Source organism: Acomys russatus, chromosome 9 (assembly GCF_903995435.1).
Source record: "Acomys russatus chromosome 9, mAcoRus1.1, whole genome shotgun sequence".
Taxonomy (NCBI): Eukaryota; Metazoa; Chordata; class Mammalia; order Rodentia; family Muridae; genus Acomys; species Acomys russatus.
Genome location: NC_067145.1, coordinates 34067358 through 34088738, shown reverse-complemented (window position 1 = coordinate 34088738; position 21381 = coordinate 34067358). Strand labels below are relative to the sequence as shown.

Below are 21381 nucleotides of genomic sequence, written 5' to 3'. Positions count from 1 at the left end.
CACTTAAGTGTTTCCCCAGAAAACCTTGCTAAACTCCTAAGCAGACAAACTACTACTTTATTTTGCATCGGAAAAATGGTGAGAAAACAAGGAGAAATAATTTCCCCTAGGGCTGTTGGATGCTCAGAAAGCAGATGCAACTTGCTTAACCTCTGCACGACACAGAACTTGGCCTGGGAATTAACAGCAGCCGGAAGAGAATCCCTGGGGGATAGAGGTGCTGAGTGCTAGGGGCGAGCAGTGTGTTCCACCCCATCTCTACAATATCTGTGTGAGTTTCCACACTCAGCACACCAGACATCCGGTCTTGTGATGTCTACCTAACAGAACACCACTTCTGTCTACTAGGGGCCCAGAGCAGGTACTCAGCCTAATCGTGACAAACAAGCTATGTCTCCAGAGAACCACACACGGTTCCAAGGCACCACTCCACAAAGGGCAGCTGCTGCATGAACTACAACGCCCCCACCCTAAATGTACACAGCACCATCACGGCGTCTGTTCAAGTACAAGATCAAACAGAGTGTGCTGAATTTGCTTAGATAACAAGGGAACACCTGATCTAGAAGTGAAATTGTGAAACAAATAACAGTGGTTTATTGTCTTTTTACGAAAGAGTGGGTGGCAAAATAAACACCCACTTCTGCATGTGTCTAAAACCTGAGAGTATGCTGCGGCCACTGTCCCTGCTTCAAAGTTAAAAGGATTGAAACACTAGCCAAACTGCCTTGGTAAGTCATAAACTTAGTTACACGTTAAAAGGACGACCCTAAAAAATTCTAGAGAACCTTTGGAGCCAAGGAAAAGAAGAATGATCACAGTATACTGAGTTCATGTTTGTTATCTCAGGGAGGCAAGTAGGCAAGTGTCGTGGTCTCTCCAGCCCAACAGATCACTTCACAGTGAGTGGCAAGAATCAAGAATTCCTGCCCCCTACCCCCACTCCCCACCCCCACCCCCCCACCCCCGCCAATAAAGCACCTTGTCAGAAGCGTTCAAGTCAGCTCCATGTTCAACCAGACACTCCACAATGTCATGGTAGCCCCTGGCGGAAGCTGTCAGCAGTGGGGTCTCTCCCTCCCGGTTCTTGATATTCACACTGCAGCCAACTTCACAAAGGGCTTTAGCCACGGAGTAATAGCCATGCCAGGCAGCACAGTGCAGGGGCGTTTCCTCTTCCTGGTCAAGGTCACGAGTGCAGAGGAGGAAAAGAGACAGGAAAGAAAACAGAGAACAAAGTCAAGGCCGTGGAGGTGGAGGACAGAGATTACAGCCAGTGCGGCAAAAATAGTAATCTGTTATTGCGTGGGAGTCGCTGCCATTAAGAGGCAGACCCAGTGCTCTCCCTGGTCGGTCTGTCCCCTCAACAGATATGCTAAGTGAACTTAGCTTTCTCAGCATATTACAGACACCACTGGAGCCCCATAAGGGTGGGTTCAGGCTGCTGAAGAGTGAGTGAAGCCCCGACCTGGGTAAACTAAGAACATCGTTTAGCAAAACAGCCTTTACTATTTGTCTTTCTGAAACTATTACTGGCAGGGCAGCACTTCTCTGGGCAAGAATTCTTGCAGCAGTTTTTTTGCTTTGATTTCTGCCCGGATGGAACTCCAGGATGTGTCAGAAGAACCCACAGCGACCCAGCTGTCATGATGACCTTTCTGCAACTCGTCAAACGGGGGCTGGCCTGAGGCTCTAAGACAGCGGAGAGGTTTGCACTCCATCAGCATCATCAAAAACACGAATCTGTCTACAAGGCTCCCGGAGAAAGCAGTACTTATATGGAGAAATTCTAAAGCAAGACTGGGTGGGGTTCAAGCCCCGGTCCCATCACAGATAGCATTAAGCAAGCCGTGGAACCTTCCGATGTGGGTTTCCTCATCTGCAGAGCAACAGTGCTTGATAACACAGGGCTGTCCTGGGGATGAAACAGGTGAGTGGAGAGGGCGGAAGGGAAGCTGGCTGCAGAGTGCGGACTGAAAGTCAAGAGGCCTCCTGAGTCGTCCGTATCACCTGGCTGCCGCACAGCGAGGCCTGGGGGCAAGGATTGTTGCCACAGCCTACCTTATCTTGGGAGTCAGGATTGGAGCCGAAGCTGCACAATAGCTGTACCACATCCGCGTGGCCGTAGCGAGCTGCCACATGAAGGGCTGTCTCTCCAGACTGCAAAAGAAATGGGCCCACGATCTAAAGACTAGAATTCAAGACCGCTTAAGAGATCCAGAATACTGCATCTTGGTGGCACCTTCACACACACACACACCCCTCAAACCATTTGCTCCCCCAGTGATTAATGGCAGGGCCTGTCTGTGGTCAGGCAGCCCATAGGCAGCTGGTTCACCTTGTTACTGAAAACAACTCAGTGGGAATAGAAAGTTCCTTTACCATGAGGGCCATGTTTTACCTCCTTTCTGAACACAGGCTTCTAGCTGTTGGACTTGAAATTAACCCTCCCCACCCCCACCCCCCATCTCTCTCTCTCTCTCTCTCTCTCACACACACACACACACACACACACACACACACACACACACAATATCCCTCTTTAAGATCAGGCTCATCGTCCTGCCGGTATTCAAATACCTAGTTTGATTTGTTAGCAACTGCCTCCCTTCACTGTCTTACCTGAGCTCAGAAACTTATTGCTTACACTCTTGGAGATTTTAAAAGGGTTTGCTCCCTCTCTGTAACAAATACAACTCTGGATCCTTTGCTCATATCTGCACCTCCTCGTGTCAGGCTAAGCTACAGGAAAGATACTGTATTGTCAACAGGCAGAAAAGCTGCTCTTGTCCAGATCTTAATTGTCTCCTGAAGCCATGTGCAAAAACATCGGTCACCAGGCTGGTGAGTGGTGCAATCGGTAGGAAGTGGGGGCTGGTGGAAGTTAGGTTACAATAAAGGAGGCATTGGGGGGAGGGGGTCTCTGTCTCCCTCCTTCCTGGCTGCCGTGAGGCTGCTCCACCACGCTAAACACTTGGCTTCACAATGAGCCCAATAACGGGCAGAAGCATCTAGGGCAGAAACTCCGACTTAAATAACGGGCCCAGCTGCGGCCAAACAAGCACAACAGTGACAAAAGAAAAACATTCAACTTTAAGCCCCTGCTGGAGGATTTGACCCCCAATCTTTGTCTCTGGGTTCAATTCTGCTGCACCAGGCAGGGCATTCACACCAGTGCATCATTTCCTCTTCCTCCTCCTGAGATGCACAGCCTCACCTTGTCTTTAACATCCAAAGGGCATTTGTTCTCATTGAGAAATTTCAAAGTGTCCACGTGGCCATGCCGAGAGGCCCAGTAGATGGCATTGGATCCCCCCTGCAGGAAAAGCAACGTGGAGTCACATCTAAGACTCTACCGGACCTGGACCACGCACCTTTAGAACCACAGTGCTTCCCTTCTTGTGTGCTAACAACAAGGGAGCCTCTTCCACAAGGAACAAAACCCCATTTGGCTTCAAGGTTTTAATAATTATACCACAGTCGTGTACCACGTTAGTAGCAGAGGAGGATCGCTGGGGAGCTGAAGGGGTTTTCTGTAGTATCTTTGCAACTTTTTAAAAATACGTAAGTATTTCGACGTAAAAGCGAAACATACTTTTTGGAAGCCCTCGTATCAACCTCAGGCTAAAATTCCTAACAGTCCCCTCGGGATTTTCACGAATGATTCCAATTTAAGCCTCTATACAGGTGTTACCCGCCCTCCCACGCCCCACCCCTGAAAAAGAAATCCATGCATGTTTGAGACGTTTCTGCGAAATGATACAGCTTGCACAGAAGACCTGGGCACATCCTCCAATGCACCCTAAGTCACCTGTGAACTACTCATCACCTGATGTGGTTGAAGCACCATGGGGACAGATGCTATTTTCCATTATCTAGACAATAATGAACAGACAGACTTTTCCCCCACAAACACTCTTAATCCACATTTGACTGGATCAGGGATTGAGCTCATGGATTCTCAGGGACAAATTACAGTTTTTATGGCAGCTGATGACTACAGACATCGACTGTCACTCAGTGACATCTGCATTTATAATGCTGTCTATGCCAGGACACGTGTCCATGTTTGGATGCACAATAAACATGCAGGCTAATTAATTTCTGAATAGGTTAACTACACAACAAGAGCTTACACTGTTGAGTAAATGTGGCCTGCAAGGCATACGGCGGCACAAGCCAGGAGTTAGGGGTGCGCTTTCCCTAGTGGCGTCAGACTGTCATACAGCTCCCTTCTTATAGGAAATCTCGAAACTAGACATGCTCTCCCACTTACTGCCCTTACGATTAGGAGGACACTTGCGAACACATGAAATGAATTGATTTTTAATGACACGGAATTGTGACCTTATCCTGGACATCAATCCTTGATCCTCGCTTTATGAGTAACTGTAGCATCTGGATGTTCCCACAGCCCGCAGCGATCAGTAAGGGAGGCGTTCCATGCTGGAAGAGAGAAAGAAAATGCTCAGCTTCTCAGGTTTGTTAGGAACGAGCCCCCCCCCCCGCACCCCCCAGCCCTCCGGGGCCATAGATATCCTCCCCACTGTGCACACAGCCTTCTCTACAAGCACAAAACTGCAGCTTGGGGGCAGGATGGGAAGGCTCTCCTCTTTCAGATTTACACTCAAGGATGATGGTGTTTTTAAGGGAAGAGCCGGAATTTTTATTTATTTATTTATTTATTTATTTATTTATTTATTTATTTAGTTTTTTCCAGACAGGGTTTCTCTGTGTAGCCTTGGCTGTCCTGGACTCGCTTTGTAGACCAGGATGGCCTCGAACTCACAGCGATCCACCTCTGCCTCTGCCTCCTAAGTGATGGGATTAAAGGCGTGGGCCACCATGTCCTGCTGAAGAGCCAGAATTTCGAAGGTGTGGGAACAGCTGGGTGTGGAAGAAGGCCCCTCAAACAAAAAACCTCCTTATTTGCAGCTCAAATCTCTCTAACCAAAAAGGATTGTCCCACAGAATGGAGGCTCTGTTTGCAAGGTGGGGTTCCTCTGAACTTGGACTTCTGGGTGCACAGTCTGCAAGGCAACCCTCTAGCACCCCCTGCAGAGGAGAGTCAGACCTTGTTGGGCTGGTTGACATCATAGCTGGACAAAGAGCCCAGGAGGTGCTGCAGGCCTGGGACGTTGTCATCGTTGATGGCATGGATGATGGCTTTCATCACAAAGGAGTCTTCCTCATCCTGAGAGAGATGAGGAAGGGATGTGTTAGCATACCTGCCTGGACCCTCATCAGCACCATGAAGCCCCGGCTTGCTTGCCGTGGGGTACTCTATGGAAAGAATGCCACTTAATACCCAATCCACGCAGTCAGGAAGGGAGCAGGGAGGTGAACACCCACCCTGTCATGCTGCCAACCGCTAGCATTTCACACTTAACTAAGCCTGCCAGTCACCTGCACTGTAAACTGTTTTTAAGGTTCAGCTTTTGAACAAGAATGCTGAGCAGCGCTATCGTCTTTGTCTCAGGAGTCTGTCACAATACAGTAAGCACTGTGCAGAGGCTCCTTTGTCACATGAACTCTGGGGCGGATAAGGAAGAAGAAAAACCATGGACCAAGGAAATCCACAGGTTGTTAAAAGAAGAAAGTCTCATTTGGTAAATTTTCCAACTATAAACTTGACTTTTTTTTTTTCTTTTTCTTTCTTTTCATTTCTTTCTTTTTATTTTTATTTTTAAATTTGTCACTTGAATGTCTTCTTTCTCTAGGTCTATAATAGCCAAGGTAAAATTTTAAGTGTTTGCATGAGGGGGTGGGGGCAGGGAGGGGGAGGCTTAAAACGGCAGTGAGTGATACTAAAAGCAGAGGCCAGGAAAAAAAAAAAAAAAAAAGGATGCACTTCTTTTTTTGTATGTACATTTTTTTTATTAATTTATTCTTGTTACATCTCAATGGTTATCCCATCCCTTGAATCCTCCCATTCTTCCCTCCCTCCCATTTTCCCCTTATTCCCCTCCCCTATGACTGTAAAGGATGCACTTCTAATTCCAAGAAAAGATAACTATGAAATAATGAACAAGTTTGTGGTCACCTCATTATAGCTTTCTTGCATGATATTTCCAAAATGTAATACAGTAAAACTAAGGAGTGAGTTAGAAAAGCCCCCCAAGAAACTACAGAGGGACTGAAATGTCAAAGCCTGTGAGGGCAGAATGGAGAAGCATTTCTCTGAACTCCAGGAGGATTCAGCAACATTGGCAAAGGGCACCAGTCAGTCAAGGCAGTAAGGTGTGGTCTTCTCTCACAGGCCAGGCTAATGACTAGGAGCCAATGTGGCTCTCTGGCTTTTCTTCACTCTGTGTGTGTGTGTGTGTGTGTGTGTGTGTGTGTGTGAGCACATGCATATCTTCTTCCTCTTTTTCCTCTACAGTTGTAGGCTAGAGCTGAAACATTAGTGCAGACAGTAGCTTCAGGAGAAAAGAAGAGCCAGTGTCTGCTGTCATGTGATCTCTGGCCTAGGAGTTCCTAGCTCTACCCAGGAAACACCAACTATTGGGTTACAGGCCAGGGTAGTTCCCACAGAGCCACGGTGTCTGCCTTTCCTGGAGTCCCCTTCACCTTTGGTGAACAAAGCCCTGTTGTGTGGCTTGCTGGAGAAACTCTCACTGAAGTGAGAGGTGTCTGACTACATCTGAAAAGCTCATCAGTGATTAGGTTTCAGTTTGGACCTGGAAAAAAATTGGGATGCCATTCTCAAGGGCTTTGGACCGTCAGGACAATGCCAATAAGCCAAGTGTACATGGACTTCTGGACTACCACGAAACATTGTCACTGTGCTTTCCTTGGTGTTGGTAGGGGGAGGAGGTGAGGGCTGTCCTTTTGTGTCACTGTGACTCTACATTCTCCTATTGGTAGCAATTAGGGTTCTTAGGTTCATTGATGAGAACTAGTATAAGCTCTTTCTTTTTCCATTGGTTACTCTCTCTTTCAAGTGTGTGTGTGCGCGCGCACACACGCGTGTGTGGGTGTGTGTGTGTGTGTACATATGCATATACAAGCATGCCTGCCTGTGTATTTGTATGGGTGTGTGTGTGTGTGTGTGTGTGTGTGTGTACAGTGTTGAGGGAAGAAGTAGTGTTAGAAATAGTAGGGATGGCAGCTAAGACAATGCCAAGTAAATGACTCAAAATCAAGGCCTAGAGGCAGGGCGGGGACAGAGTCAGCACATCTTAGGAGTAAGTGTAAGTCTGACATTTCTGTGATGCGGCGCTTTCTGGACTGACGAACAAACAGAACAATGTAAACAGTCTAAACACAGTTCTGAGAGAAGCTGGCCAAGGCAAACAGGATGCTTACCAGAGTATCATCGCTTCTGGCAACGCTCATGTTACTTCTGGACAAAAATGATCTGGATAATCTTTGGCACAGTGATATCAGGCGAACAGATTGCTAAAAGTAAAATAAACAAAAATTCAAGGGGAGGGGAAAGAACTTATGAAGAAAGCATTGAAAGCATGCGTCTTGCCAACACCCCTCATGGTGGGGGGCCAGGGCACACTCCACGGCAGGTCAGACTATCTGATTAGGTGAGCATTCTAAAGGTCAGGAGCCCATATAGAAACACAGAAAGACTCCTGTGTATTCACTGTGACCTGCAGAGTTGCAGAGTGGGTTGCCTCATCATGTCCCATCTCTCTCTCTCTCTCTCTCTCTCTCTCTCTCTCTCTCTCTCCCGCCCCCTTATTTTCTGATAGCCCCCTAAGCAGGGTCCTCCTGGCTCCAGCACAGGATGCAAGGGGCTTGCTGTAAGCTCTCTGGGCCCAAATCAGCTAAAGGAATATATGTCACTGTCAACATGCTCAGGTGAAAGAGATACTTTAGTCTGTAGCACAATTTCCTCCATATCATCAGAGGCAGAAACGACAAAGATACGAGGAAACAGGAAGAAGGGAAAGGAAGTAGGAAGAAGGAGAGGAGAAAGACTGAGACATAAACACTAAAGCCTGTTGAGAGTCTAGTCATAGTTTAATGGGTATAAAACCGGATATACCACTGGACCAGCCAGCCAGGCAGAGGAGGCAGGTGCTCACTCCCTCCAGGTTTGACATAATCTTGGGCACTGGAAGCCATGCCATCACCTTCTGATCCTTGAATTTTGATCATTTCAAATATGTCTGAACCAGCATCCCACCAAAGTCACAGGGAAGCTACCCCAGTGCAGAAGGAGAGGCCACACTGCCAGGGCCCCTTCCCATCCCAGCCCCCCTGCAAGCCCTGCAGGGAGGAAGGCGGATTTCTCCTAGGAGCTACTTGTCAGGAGGAACAGGTTTATTTAGAGTGTTTGTTACGGTTGGAGAAGTGTTCATTCTAAGTTTATTGTATTGATTTTAAAATTTTGCCTTGGGGACGATCTGAGAAAAGAGCATGCAAAATTACATTTCAAGGATAAGTTAAATAGCACTGAAATATGGTTTATGCTTGTCTTTGAAAGTAAGTAATAATAGCAGAGAACATTACAGCGTGGACTTTTTTTTTTTTTTTTTAATGAATGCATTTCCTGATTCCCAGCTTGAGAAGACAAGAGCCCTGACCGGACAAGACAGAGAAAATCAAATTCAATGTGTTGGCATCAGCGTCTTACTTTCCACTTTTTCCGAGCTGCAAACTTCTTGAATTTCTCCATGTTTACGGCGGAGGCTTTTCTACTAAGTGCTTGCTGTGTATCTTTAGGCTAAAACAAAAATTCAAGGAAAAAATAATCAAAGCTGACTACAGAAATGGATTAAATGGCAACGTTATCCCTCTAAAAAATCTTACACACCCACTACCCTCAAATAGAATGGGAAGGGGGGGGGAATGACATTCAAGATCCAGGAGGCAGGCTGGGAAGTAGCTCGGCCAGCAGAGAGTTTTCCTAGCATCTGGGAAGCTCTGAGCTGGACCCCAGCACCACATAAACCAAGCAGGGTGGTTCATGGCCACAACCTCAGCACTCAGGAGGGTGGAGGCAGAAGAATCAGAAGTTCGAGGTCATCCTTGGCTATAGTCACAATTGAAAGTAGCTTGGCACACTTGAGACCTTCTTACAAATACAAAAGGAAGATCTAGACTCAGGTCTCTCTACCGCTTGACGGTTGGGTGTTTTGTATATGTGGAGCACATAGGACAGGAGGCGAGTTTGTGATCGCACTCAGTTACGGTCTTCCACAGTAACAGTGTGGGAAGGATAAGATTCAAGGGAAGGTCACTTTGTGATTTCAAGTTGGGAGGAACTCTAGAGGTATGTGCATTTGGCCCTTCTAACAGCACTCAACAAGTTCACTGCATCTTGCTCAGTGGATACACTTAAGCACAGGAAGGAGAGGCAGAGCACCAGTCTTCTGTAACGGCCACTGATGAGACCCATGGTTTTGTTTTCGACTACTAGGTATGTTTATTGTGAATTGGATCTTAGCTGCTCCCAATGCCTCTTATGCTAAGGGCTTGGTGGCCAGCTTGTGTAGCTGCTAGGAGGCAGAGAAACTTTCCTAGCCTAGCAGAAAGAGGGTAACTCCTTGAAGGAAGCCACTGGAACCATGGTCCCTTCCTCCCGCCATGCTGGCTGCCCTCCAGTCAGCGCTCTGGTCTACCACACTCTCACTATCATAATGAGTCACTTGCTTCAGGCCCCCAACAACAGTGCCCACTGACCACAGACTGAACATTAAGAGTGACAGAAGGTCAGCCTTCCCCTCCTCACAGGTCTTCCCTGCACTCTGCCACAATGACAGAAAGCTAACACACTCATCCACCTCAGGCTCCTGATTTCGGGCTGAAGCAAAGTCAGGGTCATTAGTGTAAGTGCAGAGAGGGAAGCAGTGTAAAAGTGCCCTGCGTCAGGGTTAGGGATCCGGCAAAGGAGCAGCTCCCCTATAGTTGTGTGTAAGGAGCATGTGGTGTCTGCAGACCTTCAGAGTTTTCAAAAGATTCTGAGATTTGAAAAAGCCAGACAATGGAAAATAATTCAAGTTTTAAAACGTTGCATGGACTGTTAACCTCACAGGTGGCACCAAGCACATCTGTTTGGGAGACTTGACTTCTCCCTGCTCCCAACAGCTCGCTGTTCTCTCTCTGTAATAGCTAGACTAGACTGCACTCTACCACTCTGTCTTAACCCTATGGTATCAGTAGCCAGCTAACACTGCAGCATGACCAATACTTACTCACACCAATCTCTTAAAATGATTACAACCCCAACATAAGAAGCAACTCACCTTGATCCAGGGATGCTGCAAACTGTCCTGGATTGTCATCCTCTTCCTTTGAGGAGAGAAGGAGAAAGAAGAAAAAAAAAAAAAAAATCCCATGTCACTGAAACAATGCTAAGGTTATTTTCATGCTGGTTCAGCCTACCAAGCAGATACAGATGCAGTTTGGGGCCCTTGTCAAAAACAAAAAGGGGGAAGGGAGGGGGAGAGGGAGAAGGGAAGGAGGGAGGGGAAGGGAGAGAGGGAAAGAGAGAGAAAGAGAAGGGAGGGAGGGGGAAGGGAGAGGAAGGGGAAGAGAGAGAAGGGTGGGAGGAAGGAAGGGAGGGGGAAGGGGGAGAGGGAAAAGGGGAGAGAAAAAAGGGAGAGAGGGAGGGAGGGAGGGAAGGAGGGAGGGAGGAAGGGAGGGAGGGAGAGGGAGCAGCAACATAGGTCAGTCTCGCTTCCTCCAGTGCAGAGACTGGGTGAGCAAGCGGGAAGGCCCTGAATGCATTTTTCTGAAGCATCTCCTTCCAGGCATTCTTCTTTTGACAGGTGGAAGAGCAAGGGTCTGACAAGAGGTGGCCCCCACACAGAGCAGGTGGTAGTCTCTGGTCTTGGCCACATGAGGCTCCGCTTTACAGGAAGAGGGGACACTCACTTTGGATCCTTGACCAGCAGTCTTCTGATGAAATCTTTGGCAAGGGCACTGGTATTACGGAAGAATTCCTCCTCAAATTCATAGTTGACAGCAGATACGTTCGCTAATGTTTCTTGCTTAGTATCTCCAAGAAACGGGGAGGCCCCACTTAGGCTGTTTAAAACAAAGGGGGGCATTGACAGAACATTGACAACCCCTCGTGTGCAATCACTGCTTTTTCTGAGTCTCAAGTGGGGACAACAAACAGGACCAGTGCGGGCCCAGTCATTTCAGAATCCACCACACTTCAGAGAATACTGAACGGTTATGAACACAGGTGTCGCCCCCATGCAAAGGAACCCTGCTGCGGGCTCTTCAGGGCTGGAGAGATGGCTCAGCTATGAAAGCGCCTACTGTATGAGCGTGAGAAACTGAACTTGGATTTCCAGAACCTACATAACAAGCCAGGCGCGGGGCATGTGGCCAGGACCCTAGCAGTGGATGGCAGAGGTGAGTCCATCCCTGAAGCGAACCAGTTAGCCAGTGGAGCCAATCGATGAGCTTGGGGTTCATGAAGAAACCCTATCTCAAAAAAATAAAAGTAACAACAGAGTGCAGATTGATCATTCATACCCATGCATACACACTGGCACTACACACACACACACACACACACACACACACACACGTACAAAAACACACACACACACAAGTACAAAACTACACACACACCATCACACAGACATATATATACAAATCATGCACACACACACACCATCTCACTCACACACACACACACCATCTCACTCACACACACACACAGACAAGCACAAACACCACACACAGACCATCACACAGACCATCACACAGACATATATATACAAATCATGCACACACACACACCATCTCACTCACACACACACACACAGACAAGCACAAACACCACACACAGACCATCACACAGACATGCACACACCATCACACACACATATATATGATCACACGCACACACCATCACACACACACACTGACAAGTACAAATACCACACACTGACAAGTACAAGCACCACATATACACCATCATGCACACCAGCACGTGCGTGTACACACACACACACACACACACACACACACACACACACACACACACACCATCACACACCATCACACGGTCATCTGAACCAGTATATAGTTTAAAATAAAACTTTTCCCCTATGATCTCAGCAATGGACAGCTAGGATTTCTCACCATGATTATGTTACAATTCCTGGCAACTCGTTTTGACTGAGGGAGAATAAACCTAATTAGCATAAAATAAACATGTGCAGGATGAAGATGCCTAATGGAGAACATGCGCAAGCTGAGGGGGCCAACATGATCTATGTGGTTGCTCCCAGACAAAGAATGACTAGATGAGTTGTAGACTTGATACTTACAGAATATAGGTTATCACCCCGATGCTCCTGCGCACAAAAATGAAAACAAAGCCAGGTTGGAGAACAGTCAAGTAGATGAGAAAGATAACAACACCAAGGAAGGGCATGCTCCTTACCACATGTCGGCCTCGAGACCAAGGGGCTCATAGTTGACTATCTCCGGAGCTAAGGGGAAATAAAAACACATTAGCTTGGGAAAGCCACAAGCCAACAGAGTTTATCTTCATGTAGCAGGCAGAAACACAAGCAGGGAATGGTCTTGGAGGCAGGGAGACTCACGGAATGTGGATGAGACATAAGTGAGCACAAGAGCAAAGAAAACTCACCCACAAACTCTGGCGTCCCAAATATGTTTTTGAATTCATTTCCAAAGTCAATTTTATGGGCCAAGCCAAAGTCGATGATCTTGATCCGAGGTTTGGGCACATTTCTGTCCAGAAGCATTATGTTTTCCGGCTTAAAGAGAGAGAGAAAAAGACAAGTAAAAAAGTGGCAGAATGGGTCTTTGCTCCTTAAGAAACAAACAAACAAACAAACAAAAACAGAGAAGAGGCAGATGAAAGAGAGCACTGAGGATAACAGGTTTTGGCCCAGAGTCTTCAGAAGACAAGAATTTGAGGCCAGAAAACTCTGGGTAAGGAAACAAAGGCAGGAAACAGGGGCAGGTCTAAGATGTCTGTTCTATAAAGTAGGCTCACTAGAACACAGCCCTTCTTTTTTTTTTTTTTTTTAAATTATTAATTTATTCAAATTACATCTCAGTTGTTAGCCCATCCCTTGTATTCTCCCATTCCTCCCTCCCTTCCGCTTCCGCCCCCCCCCCATTCCCTTCCCCTATGTCTGTGACTGAGGGAGACTTCCTCCCCCTGTATATACTCATAGGGTATCGAGTCTCTTCTTGATGACCTATTATCCAAGGGACATGGTCAAATATGGGGCACCTGAGTTTGTGTGAAAGTCAGATCTCCTTCTCCACTTAACGGTGGAGAATGTCTTGTCCATTGGCTAGTCAGGGTAGGGGTTCGAAGTTTACTGCCTATATTTTCCTTGGCTGGTGCCATAGTTTGAGGAGGACCCCAGGGCCCAGACCCACCTGTAGTTTTCCAGGACCCTCTGGATCCTTCTATTTCCTCATTCTCCCAGGCTTCTCACACCTAAAGTCTCAATAGGATGTCCTCCCCTCTGACCCACTTTCCTGGTAGGTAAAGTTTTCCACGGGGACGTACCCCTTGGACTAGTGTCTCGATATAAGTGAGTATATACCATTTAACTCTTTTTGCTTCTGGGTGAACTCACTCATTATGATAATTTCTAGTTCAATCCATTTGTCCACAAATTTTGGGAATTCCTTGTTTTTAATAGCTGAGTAGTATTCCATAGTGTATATGTACCACAGTTTCTTTATCCATTCTTCTACTGAGGGACACTTAGGCTGTTTCCATGTTCTGGCTATTATGAATAAGGCTGCTATGAACATGGTTGAGCAAATTTTCTTGTTGTGTGCTGGAGCATCTTCTGGGTATATTCCAAGGAGTGGAATAGCTGGGTCTTGAGGAAGCCCTATTCCCATTTTTCTGAGAAAGCGCCAGATAGATTTCCAAAGTGGTTGTACTAGTTTGCATTCCCACCAGCAATGAAGGAGTGTTCCTCTTTCTCCACATCCTCGCCAGCATGTGGTGTCAGTTGAGTTATTGATCTTAGCCATTCTGATGGGTGTAAGATGGCATCTCAGTGTCATTTTGACTTGCATTTCCCTGATGACTAAGGAGGTCGAGCATTTCTTTAAGTGTTTCTCAGCCATTTGATATTCCTCTGTTGAGAATTCTCTGTTTAGTTCTGAGCCCCATTTCTCTATTGGGTTATTTGGTTTGGTGGTGCTTAATTTCTTGAGTTCTTTATATATTTTGGATATTAGACCTTTGTCAGATGAAGGGTTGGTGAAGATCTTTTCCCAGTCTGTAGGCAAACACAGCCCTTCTTAACAGCACAGGGAGAACAGGCAGCACACAGAGTCATTCCCAGCAAAGCATGGGCAAGAAGAGGCTGCTGCGCCTGTCGTCTCCTGCCCTCTGGTGCGGACAGCTGCCCGGAGGGCACTTATTCATTGGCATTGCCAGCTCCAGGATCAGAAACAAGACATCAAGCAGATGGGCAGTAGCAGAACCTGTGGCTCCCCTCCAGTCAACCTAACACCGTTCCTTTCCGTTGGCCCTGCGTTATCTTCCTTTCCCCAAAAGAGCACACCTCCATGACAGCTGGAAGCAAAGCTCACACGTTTTTTAATTCCCTATACAGTCCTGTCTCCAGCGAGGCAAAGACTCTGCACTTGCCAAGGTCAGAGTTGGGCTTGCTTGGTAGTAAAAAGAGTCAGGCCCCAGGCTTATATAAAAAGGAAAAACACTCAAGATTCTTTCTACCCAATATCCACAGCCACGGGAGAATGAAAGCTGTGCCAGCCACCAGCCAAGATTAGTCCAGTGTCCAAGAGCAGGCATTGCTTAAGGAGCTGGTGAGTAAGCCCCCTGACTCCTTCCCGGGGGTTCCTGACTACAACTATTGATCTCTACACCACAAAACAGAAGTTGGACAGCCCAGCCATAGGAAGACATTATATACTAGTGATTCACATGAATAATTCCATTTGTTAAACCACAGGAGGGAAGTGTCTTTACTCAGGGGGCTCGGTTTCTCTTGGCCAACAAGCCACAAAGGCCACGGAGGCATACGCTTCCATCTGGCCTCCACTCACACGGTGTTACCTTCAGGTCGAAGTGGGCGATCTGAAGCGAGTGGAGGTAGTAAACACCACTGAGAATCTGCTTGAGAAATTCCGTTGCTTCCTCTTCAGTCAGAGATTCCTTCTCAGCCAAGAAGTCAAACAGCTCACCTCCTGCAACACTGAGAGCCAGAAGCCAGGGTTAACAGACGGAGATCCTCCTTCGTGTGTCTGCAACTTGCCATCTCATAGGTGATAGAAAACTTACAGACACGCTTTCAGGAAGATGTGCTGAAGACACCGTACTTTCCTAATGTGCCACATTCACAAATGAGGGGACAGAGCCCAGAGAGGTTGTAGGAAATTAAAAAGGAATTGAGGTATCATTAAATTGCCACACAGGTGCAGGCCTGTGTGGATGCCAGAGGGAAAGTCTTCCTTGGCCTATTCACCTTCCTTTTTCAGACACAGCCTCTCTCTGAGCCGAGAGTCCTCACTTTGGCTAGACTGGTTGGCCAGTGATCCCCTCTGAGCCCTGCCTGTCTCTACCCCACAGCATCAGGGTTACAGAAGACAGAGGCCACACATGGCTTTACATGAAGCTAGGAATCTGAACTCAGGACCTCAGGCTTGCTCGGGAAGCCATCACTCCAGCCTCTAGTGTTCCTTTTACAGCATTCTAAACTGGCCAGGGATGGGGAGCTACACCCCACCTTTGTATAGAACCCAGAATAATCCATGCTGTCTGTTAGACAGTAAACAGAAGGTTCCTAATTTGTATTTCAAATGATTTTAAATTGATTTTTAGTATGGTGTCATAAGGATATTCTTTGGTCTGGTATTTGTTTATAAGTGCATATGTACACATTTATAAATACAATTTCAAAATACATTTACTGATGAATTTAAGAAATATTTTATCAAAGAAAGAATAAGCAGGCTACCAAGAGGAGACTTAGTAGCCTATGAACATATTGTAGGGCAGGAGGTCCACCTCGGTCATAGACCTAGGGGAGGGGAATAGGGTGAAAAAGGGAGGGAGGGAGGGAGGAATGGGAAGATAGGAAGATATAAGTGATAGGATAACAATTGAGTTGTAATCTGAATAAATTAATTAAATAAAAAAACAGAAAATTAAAAAAAAAAAAGAAATATTTTAGTTGCTATGAATGAATTTAAGCAAGACCGCAATGCACGTGGCTGGTGGAGGATTTATTGAGTCAGCCTGAACTGCCAGACAGTAAGCACACTGAGGGCCACAGTCAGAGCCCAGAGCTGTTGGTGACTCTGGTACACTGTCCTCCCGGCCTCCAACAGAGTGCCAGGCTCACAGTAAGACTCAAAACTTTTCTATTCAGCAAAGAGAACAAATTCCTCCAAAGCTCCACAGTGGTAATTAATGATAAATCACAGTGAGCGTCTAATACGAGTTCTTGTAAGGTAATCTTTATCAAGTTTACCCACTCACAACATTACAATTAAATGTGACTATGCACGTAAAGGTTATATTCTTTATTGTTCAGCAAGATGACTCCATAAACATCAGACCTCAAGAATCTACACCTACTCCATGGAAACAAGCTAGTGCTTGTGAGTTCCTTGTCTTAAAGGAAAGCTTCTCCCCACCACCTTCAATCAGAAGCTGCCTGCTTACACAGCTCCAGCTCCACTGAGCTCAGAACTGGGGACACCTTGGCAATGCAGATCCCAAACCTTTCCAACCTTCTGCTTCCAAGAATTCAGATTGGAAAACTGAGCATCCCAAACACCAGAACCTATTTCTTCATCCATTCGTACATTCCTTATGTAAGTCTCACTCATTCACTGGAGGGCTAGTGACCAGGCCTGGGACTCCAGAAGATAGCAGGAGCCAACGGAGGGCGTGAACCCTGTCAGTGAGGTGCCTGCCTCTCCCCACTGCACCCTCAGCCCTGCCCTCTCAGCTCTGCAATGCTCTTGAGCATTATTGCCCTCCACTTCTCCCCACTGAAAATGTGATGCCCTTTGTGTTACTGGGATCAAAACAACAAGAGAAGGAATCTCCCAAGTACAGGAAGTAGGAAAATACAGGAAAAATAAGAAACTGCAAAGGAGCCCACATGAAGAGAAAGTGATGGACCAGCCTGTCCGCTCCTCCAGCCTTTTCTGCACTCTCTGGGTTAGACGTGGCTGTGCGCCTCTCCATCCAGACAGAGGCCATCCATCCATACTGTGTACATCCAGACTCAGGGCATCCAGGTTAGATTCTTACTTTGAGAAGTAAACTTTACGCTTTATTTATTTTATTCTATGTGTGTGAGTGTTTTGCCTGCATGTATGAATGTGTACCACATGCAAGTCTGGTATCCATGGAGACCAAAAGAGAGTATGCAATCTCCTGGAACTGGAGTTATAGACCCCGAGCAGCTATGTGGGTGCCAGGAACCGAACTCTGGTCCTACAGAAGAGCAGCCAATACTCTTAGCCTCTGAGCAATCTCTCCAGCCCCCAGGCTAGACTCTGAACTCTTTCAGCTAGCCCTACATCCTGAAGTTGTCTCTTCTCTCTAGGCTTTGCTTTCCCATCAGTTGGGAACAGCCAGCTGAGGGCTTGGGGTTACAGATGTTGGATAAAGGTTAAACACCGCCCAAGTCCTAAACAATAAAAGAAGAAGGCCTCCTCCCCACAGCGCTGGATGCAGGATGCTCAGCAGGCCCAGATCTGAAAACTCTCCTCCCTCAGCTGGTCCTCAGCTGGCCCACATCTGGACCGGAGAAGGAAGCGCAGAGGAGCAAACACAGCAGGGCCTTTCCCTGGGGACTGTGGCGAGGTTCCCACCTCCTCCCTGCCTTTCTTCAGAGCGCCCCACCTCTACCTGACATTGGCTATGCACATACACCTTTTCCTGCCCACGGTCTGCTGCTGCTGTTGGTATACGGGGTTGGGTATAGCACAGGGGCTGATGGGTTCTCCTAGCTTCTCTATAGACCCTTGTTCCTGCCTGCCCCAGGCTTTTCCTACTGCCCCAGGCTTTGGTTCTGCCCTCCTCAGTGGCTGGCCCTCCTCAGCACCTCTCTGCTAATGGAATCTTTCTTGTCAAAACCAAGCCTCTTACCCCTAGGAGTTTCAGCCCGTATGAGGCAAGATCCAAAATGTGAGGTGATCCCAACCGGTATCCTGTGGGGCCACTGGGGCCATGAAGACTCTGGTTCTTTTTCTGTAAGGGGGCCAATCACACTTTTTAATAGAGTTGTTGCGAGCTTTCCAGGCACATTTAGACTCTCTGTGGTTAACAAACACTGATGCCTTTCTTCCTGCTTGGCTTCTAATTAAATCTCTCTGGAATTGGGATGAGACAAAAGCTGTTCCCACTTGGCCATCACAAACCGCACACACAGCACTGTGGGGTTGGAGAGGTATACACACATCAACCCCTGTCACTCAGGTAGCTGGCTCTGGCATGGTGCTGGCCACTGTTTTCTTCTAAAGGTGGCTAGACAGGACCTTACACCTGATGCTCTGCACATGGATCCCGCCATCTTCCCTCGAGAGGTGTTATCTACGGCTCTGCTTCTACAGCGCCGCAGCTCCATGACTCAGAAGTGACTATGTGCCAAGCCTAGGGTGGTCCTCACAGGTAAGGGGGTTCGTCCCACGTGAATCCCTTCTATAAGACCACACGCGTGGTTATCCACAGAACACATAGAGATGTCACGAAGTAGAACCACAGAGGAAACCAAAGAGTCCCAAGTGAAGAAAATCTTGGAGATGCATCATCCCACCCAGTGGAGAGCATGGACATCGGATATTGCCCACACACACATTTCCAGACTCATGAGCAAACGGGAATAGCCATTTTAGGCCACTATAGCCGATATTCATGGGAACCGCCCATGCCCCGGTCCCTATGTGGGATGGCTCCGTGGCTCTGCCACCCCAGAGCTCTTCTTTGCTGCAGAGAGACCCTGAACTCAAGGTCATGGCTCTTCCGGGAAGCTACCCAGTCCAGCATCTGATCCACCTGGGGTCATGAAGCAGGAACTGCTACACTTCTAAAAGACTACACATGAAATACTGCGTGCTTCGAGGCTGCGCAGCTGCTTAACTCAGCCAGCTCATTATCAATGTGAGAGGGAAAAAGCAACATGGGAGTGATTGTGTGGGGCTGTGTTCCAGTAAAACTTTATTAACAAAAGCAGGTGACAAGCTGTGTTTGGCTGCTGGACAGTAATTTGCCAAACCTTGGTACAGTGCCCAAGTCATCACGGCACAACCTGAAACAGCTCTCCAGGGAGACCCTCTCCCCAGGGCAATCCCTGCTTCAGGGATCCCTGCTAACCTGCTGCAGCTCAGCTCAAACCTGCGCGACAGCTTGCCTTTTCCATCCTGTGCCCTCTCCCTACTCAAGTCCAGAGCTTAAGTGCAGATGTCACACTTCTCCTCCACCTCAGAGACCCCCGACCTGCACCCCGACTAAGTTTGTGTGCTCATAACTGGAACATCCACCACATTGGTCAAGGTCTTGTTTGGTAGGCTGATCATCACCTGCTTTCTTCTGGCTTTGTGTGAAAGTCCTTAGCTTCCGGAGCTTTGGGACCACAGAGTGCAGAGAATAACCTGACCTCTAGACCTAGAGCCGGGTCCTAGAATGCACAGGGGCGCGGCTTAACCACAGCTGAAGGGAGGCAGGCCCCAGCTGCCCTTCTAATCATTCCCGTCTATGATTCACCCAGAACACTGCTTCAAATCTCATGTTGTACATGACATGGCCCCATGTTGTGGCTTGTCTGGGAAGCCAAATGTCCCCCTGGAAAACAGACCCAGCACTGGTGCTCGGAAGGCCCTGGGTTTATCGCCATCATCCGTTACCCCATCACCCTGTTCAGTCCTGCATGCCTACTCACCCCTGCTCACATGGTCAGCTGCCTTCACTTCCGTCTATGTTCTCATCAGCCTTCACAACAATGCAGGAAAAGCAGAGGCTTCAGAGATGAGCCCCCTGCTTATAAAATGTGTAGTCACTTGTCAACGTGACTGAAACTAAATTACTTCAGCAAAGGTCTGGATGTGCACAATGCACACTGTTTTAAGGCCCCTCCTATCTCAGAAGGCAGCATGTGGCTGGATGGTTGGCTGTTTTTCTTCTCACACAGTCCCCTCCACACACATGCTCAGAGTCAGACCCTCCAAACAAGGCTAAGAAGGAAGTCAGTGCAGTCCTCAGTGCTTGGACTTTTTGTTCCAAACTTTATGTTTTGCTCATGAAGGAAGATTGATGAAAGAAGGGGAGATGGGCAATCGTAGAGTAGATAGTTAGAGCAAACTGAACCTTCTTCATTAGGCCTTTGAGTTGGAGAGCTGCAAATTCCAATGCTAACCAAAAAAAAAAAATGTGAACTGCAAGCTCACAGGCACTCTCTGTCTCCACCAAGAGAGATGGGAACAGAAGCTCTCCCTCACCAACAAGGCCTCCTGAAAGAGTTCTTTACAGAACAAATTTAAAAGCACCGTGGGCTGCGGGGTAGGTACACAGTCAGTGGGTTGTAGGAAAATTCATTTTAAAGCTTCTCCCAATTATTACTTTGCAAGACTCCAGCCTCTAAATTAAACACACCTGAAAGTCTCTGACTCAGTAACTGCACTGACTGTAACAGGATTCAGCTCTGGATCAGCTCCGGCCAGCCTCCAATGCAGGACTCAGCTGCAGGCTGGCTACCAGAGGTGGTCCTTTCTAAGGCAGTGCTGGATTCCCCCAAGCTGGGGTGCCTGTCTTCATCTGATGCCGCAGACCAAGTATGTGTGGCAGGTGGGTTAGCGGCAGTCAACAAATTGGGAACCACATGCACTCTACTGTGGACAGGCTCCAAGGCACGTGTCTGGGAGTAGCCTGTCAGGGGCCTGAATGGCCCCATAGCACAAGAACTCCCAATGCTAACTGTGGCCTCTGGTGTGAGCGACTGGACCCTAACTTCACTATGAGTGAGGGAGTAGTTCTCTTAACTTAATAATTAGGGACACTTTTAAATGCAATTCCTTCACACTTGCTTTACTAGATCCCAGAATCTGCATTTAATGTGGTCTTTAAAATAACCCTGGTACACACTGACCACATGCTTAAGACAAGGATGTCTCAGCTCCCATCTAGCTGTGACATTTTAAGATTCTATGAGCCTGCATGCATACACACATGTGTACATACATGTTTGCGTACATGTAAGGTACAGATCCCTTGAATCCCGGTCTCCGTCTAGCCAGAAATGTGGCAGAAAGTGATGTATGTTGTACCACTTCAGCCATGGTCCCTAAAACACCCCACAGGAGCCTTCACCCGCAGTCTCTTGATAAACTAGAACAGAATGTCTCTCTGTGAGGGCTCGGGAAATGGTTCGCTGATAAAGGCGTTGACACCAAGCCTGATGAGCTACATTCAGTCCC

At 47.5% G+C, this 21381-nt stretch overlaps 1 protein-coding gene across 1 annotated transcript in view; it reads right to left on the bottom strand.

Annotated features, from left to right (window-relative positions):
* The window catches only part of Dapk1 (death associated protein kinase 1), a 67888-nt gene that overhangs the window by 32364 nt on the left and 14143 nt on the right, over positions 1-21381 (bottom strand). The window contains exons 2-14 of the mRNA XM_051151138.1: positions 15011-15149; positions 12578-12707; positions 12368-12416; positions 12252-12278; positions 10837-10989; positions 10206-10251; positions 8594-8683; positions 7309-7401; positions 5075-5194; positions 4348-4446; positions 3218-3316; positions 2062-2160; positions 982-1179 (exon numbers count right to left, since the gene is read on the bottom strand). Of these exons, the coding sequence (XP_051007095.1) occupies positions 982-1179; positions 2062-2160; positions 3218-3316; positions 4348-4446; positions 5075-5194; positions 7309-7401; positions 8594-8683; positions 10206-10251; positions 10837-10989; positions 12252-12278; positions 12368-12416; positions 12578-12695 (1191 nt within the window). The 5' untranslated portion in view covers positions 12696-12707; positions 15011-15149. The remainder of the gene's footprint in view (positions 1-981; positions 1180-2061; positions 2161-3217; positions 3317-4347; positions 4447-5074; positions 5195-7308; positions 7402-8593; positions 8684-10205; positions 10252-10836; positions 10990-12251; positions 12279-12367; positions 12417-12577; positions 12708-15010; positions 15150-21381) is intronic.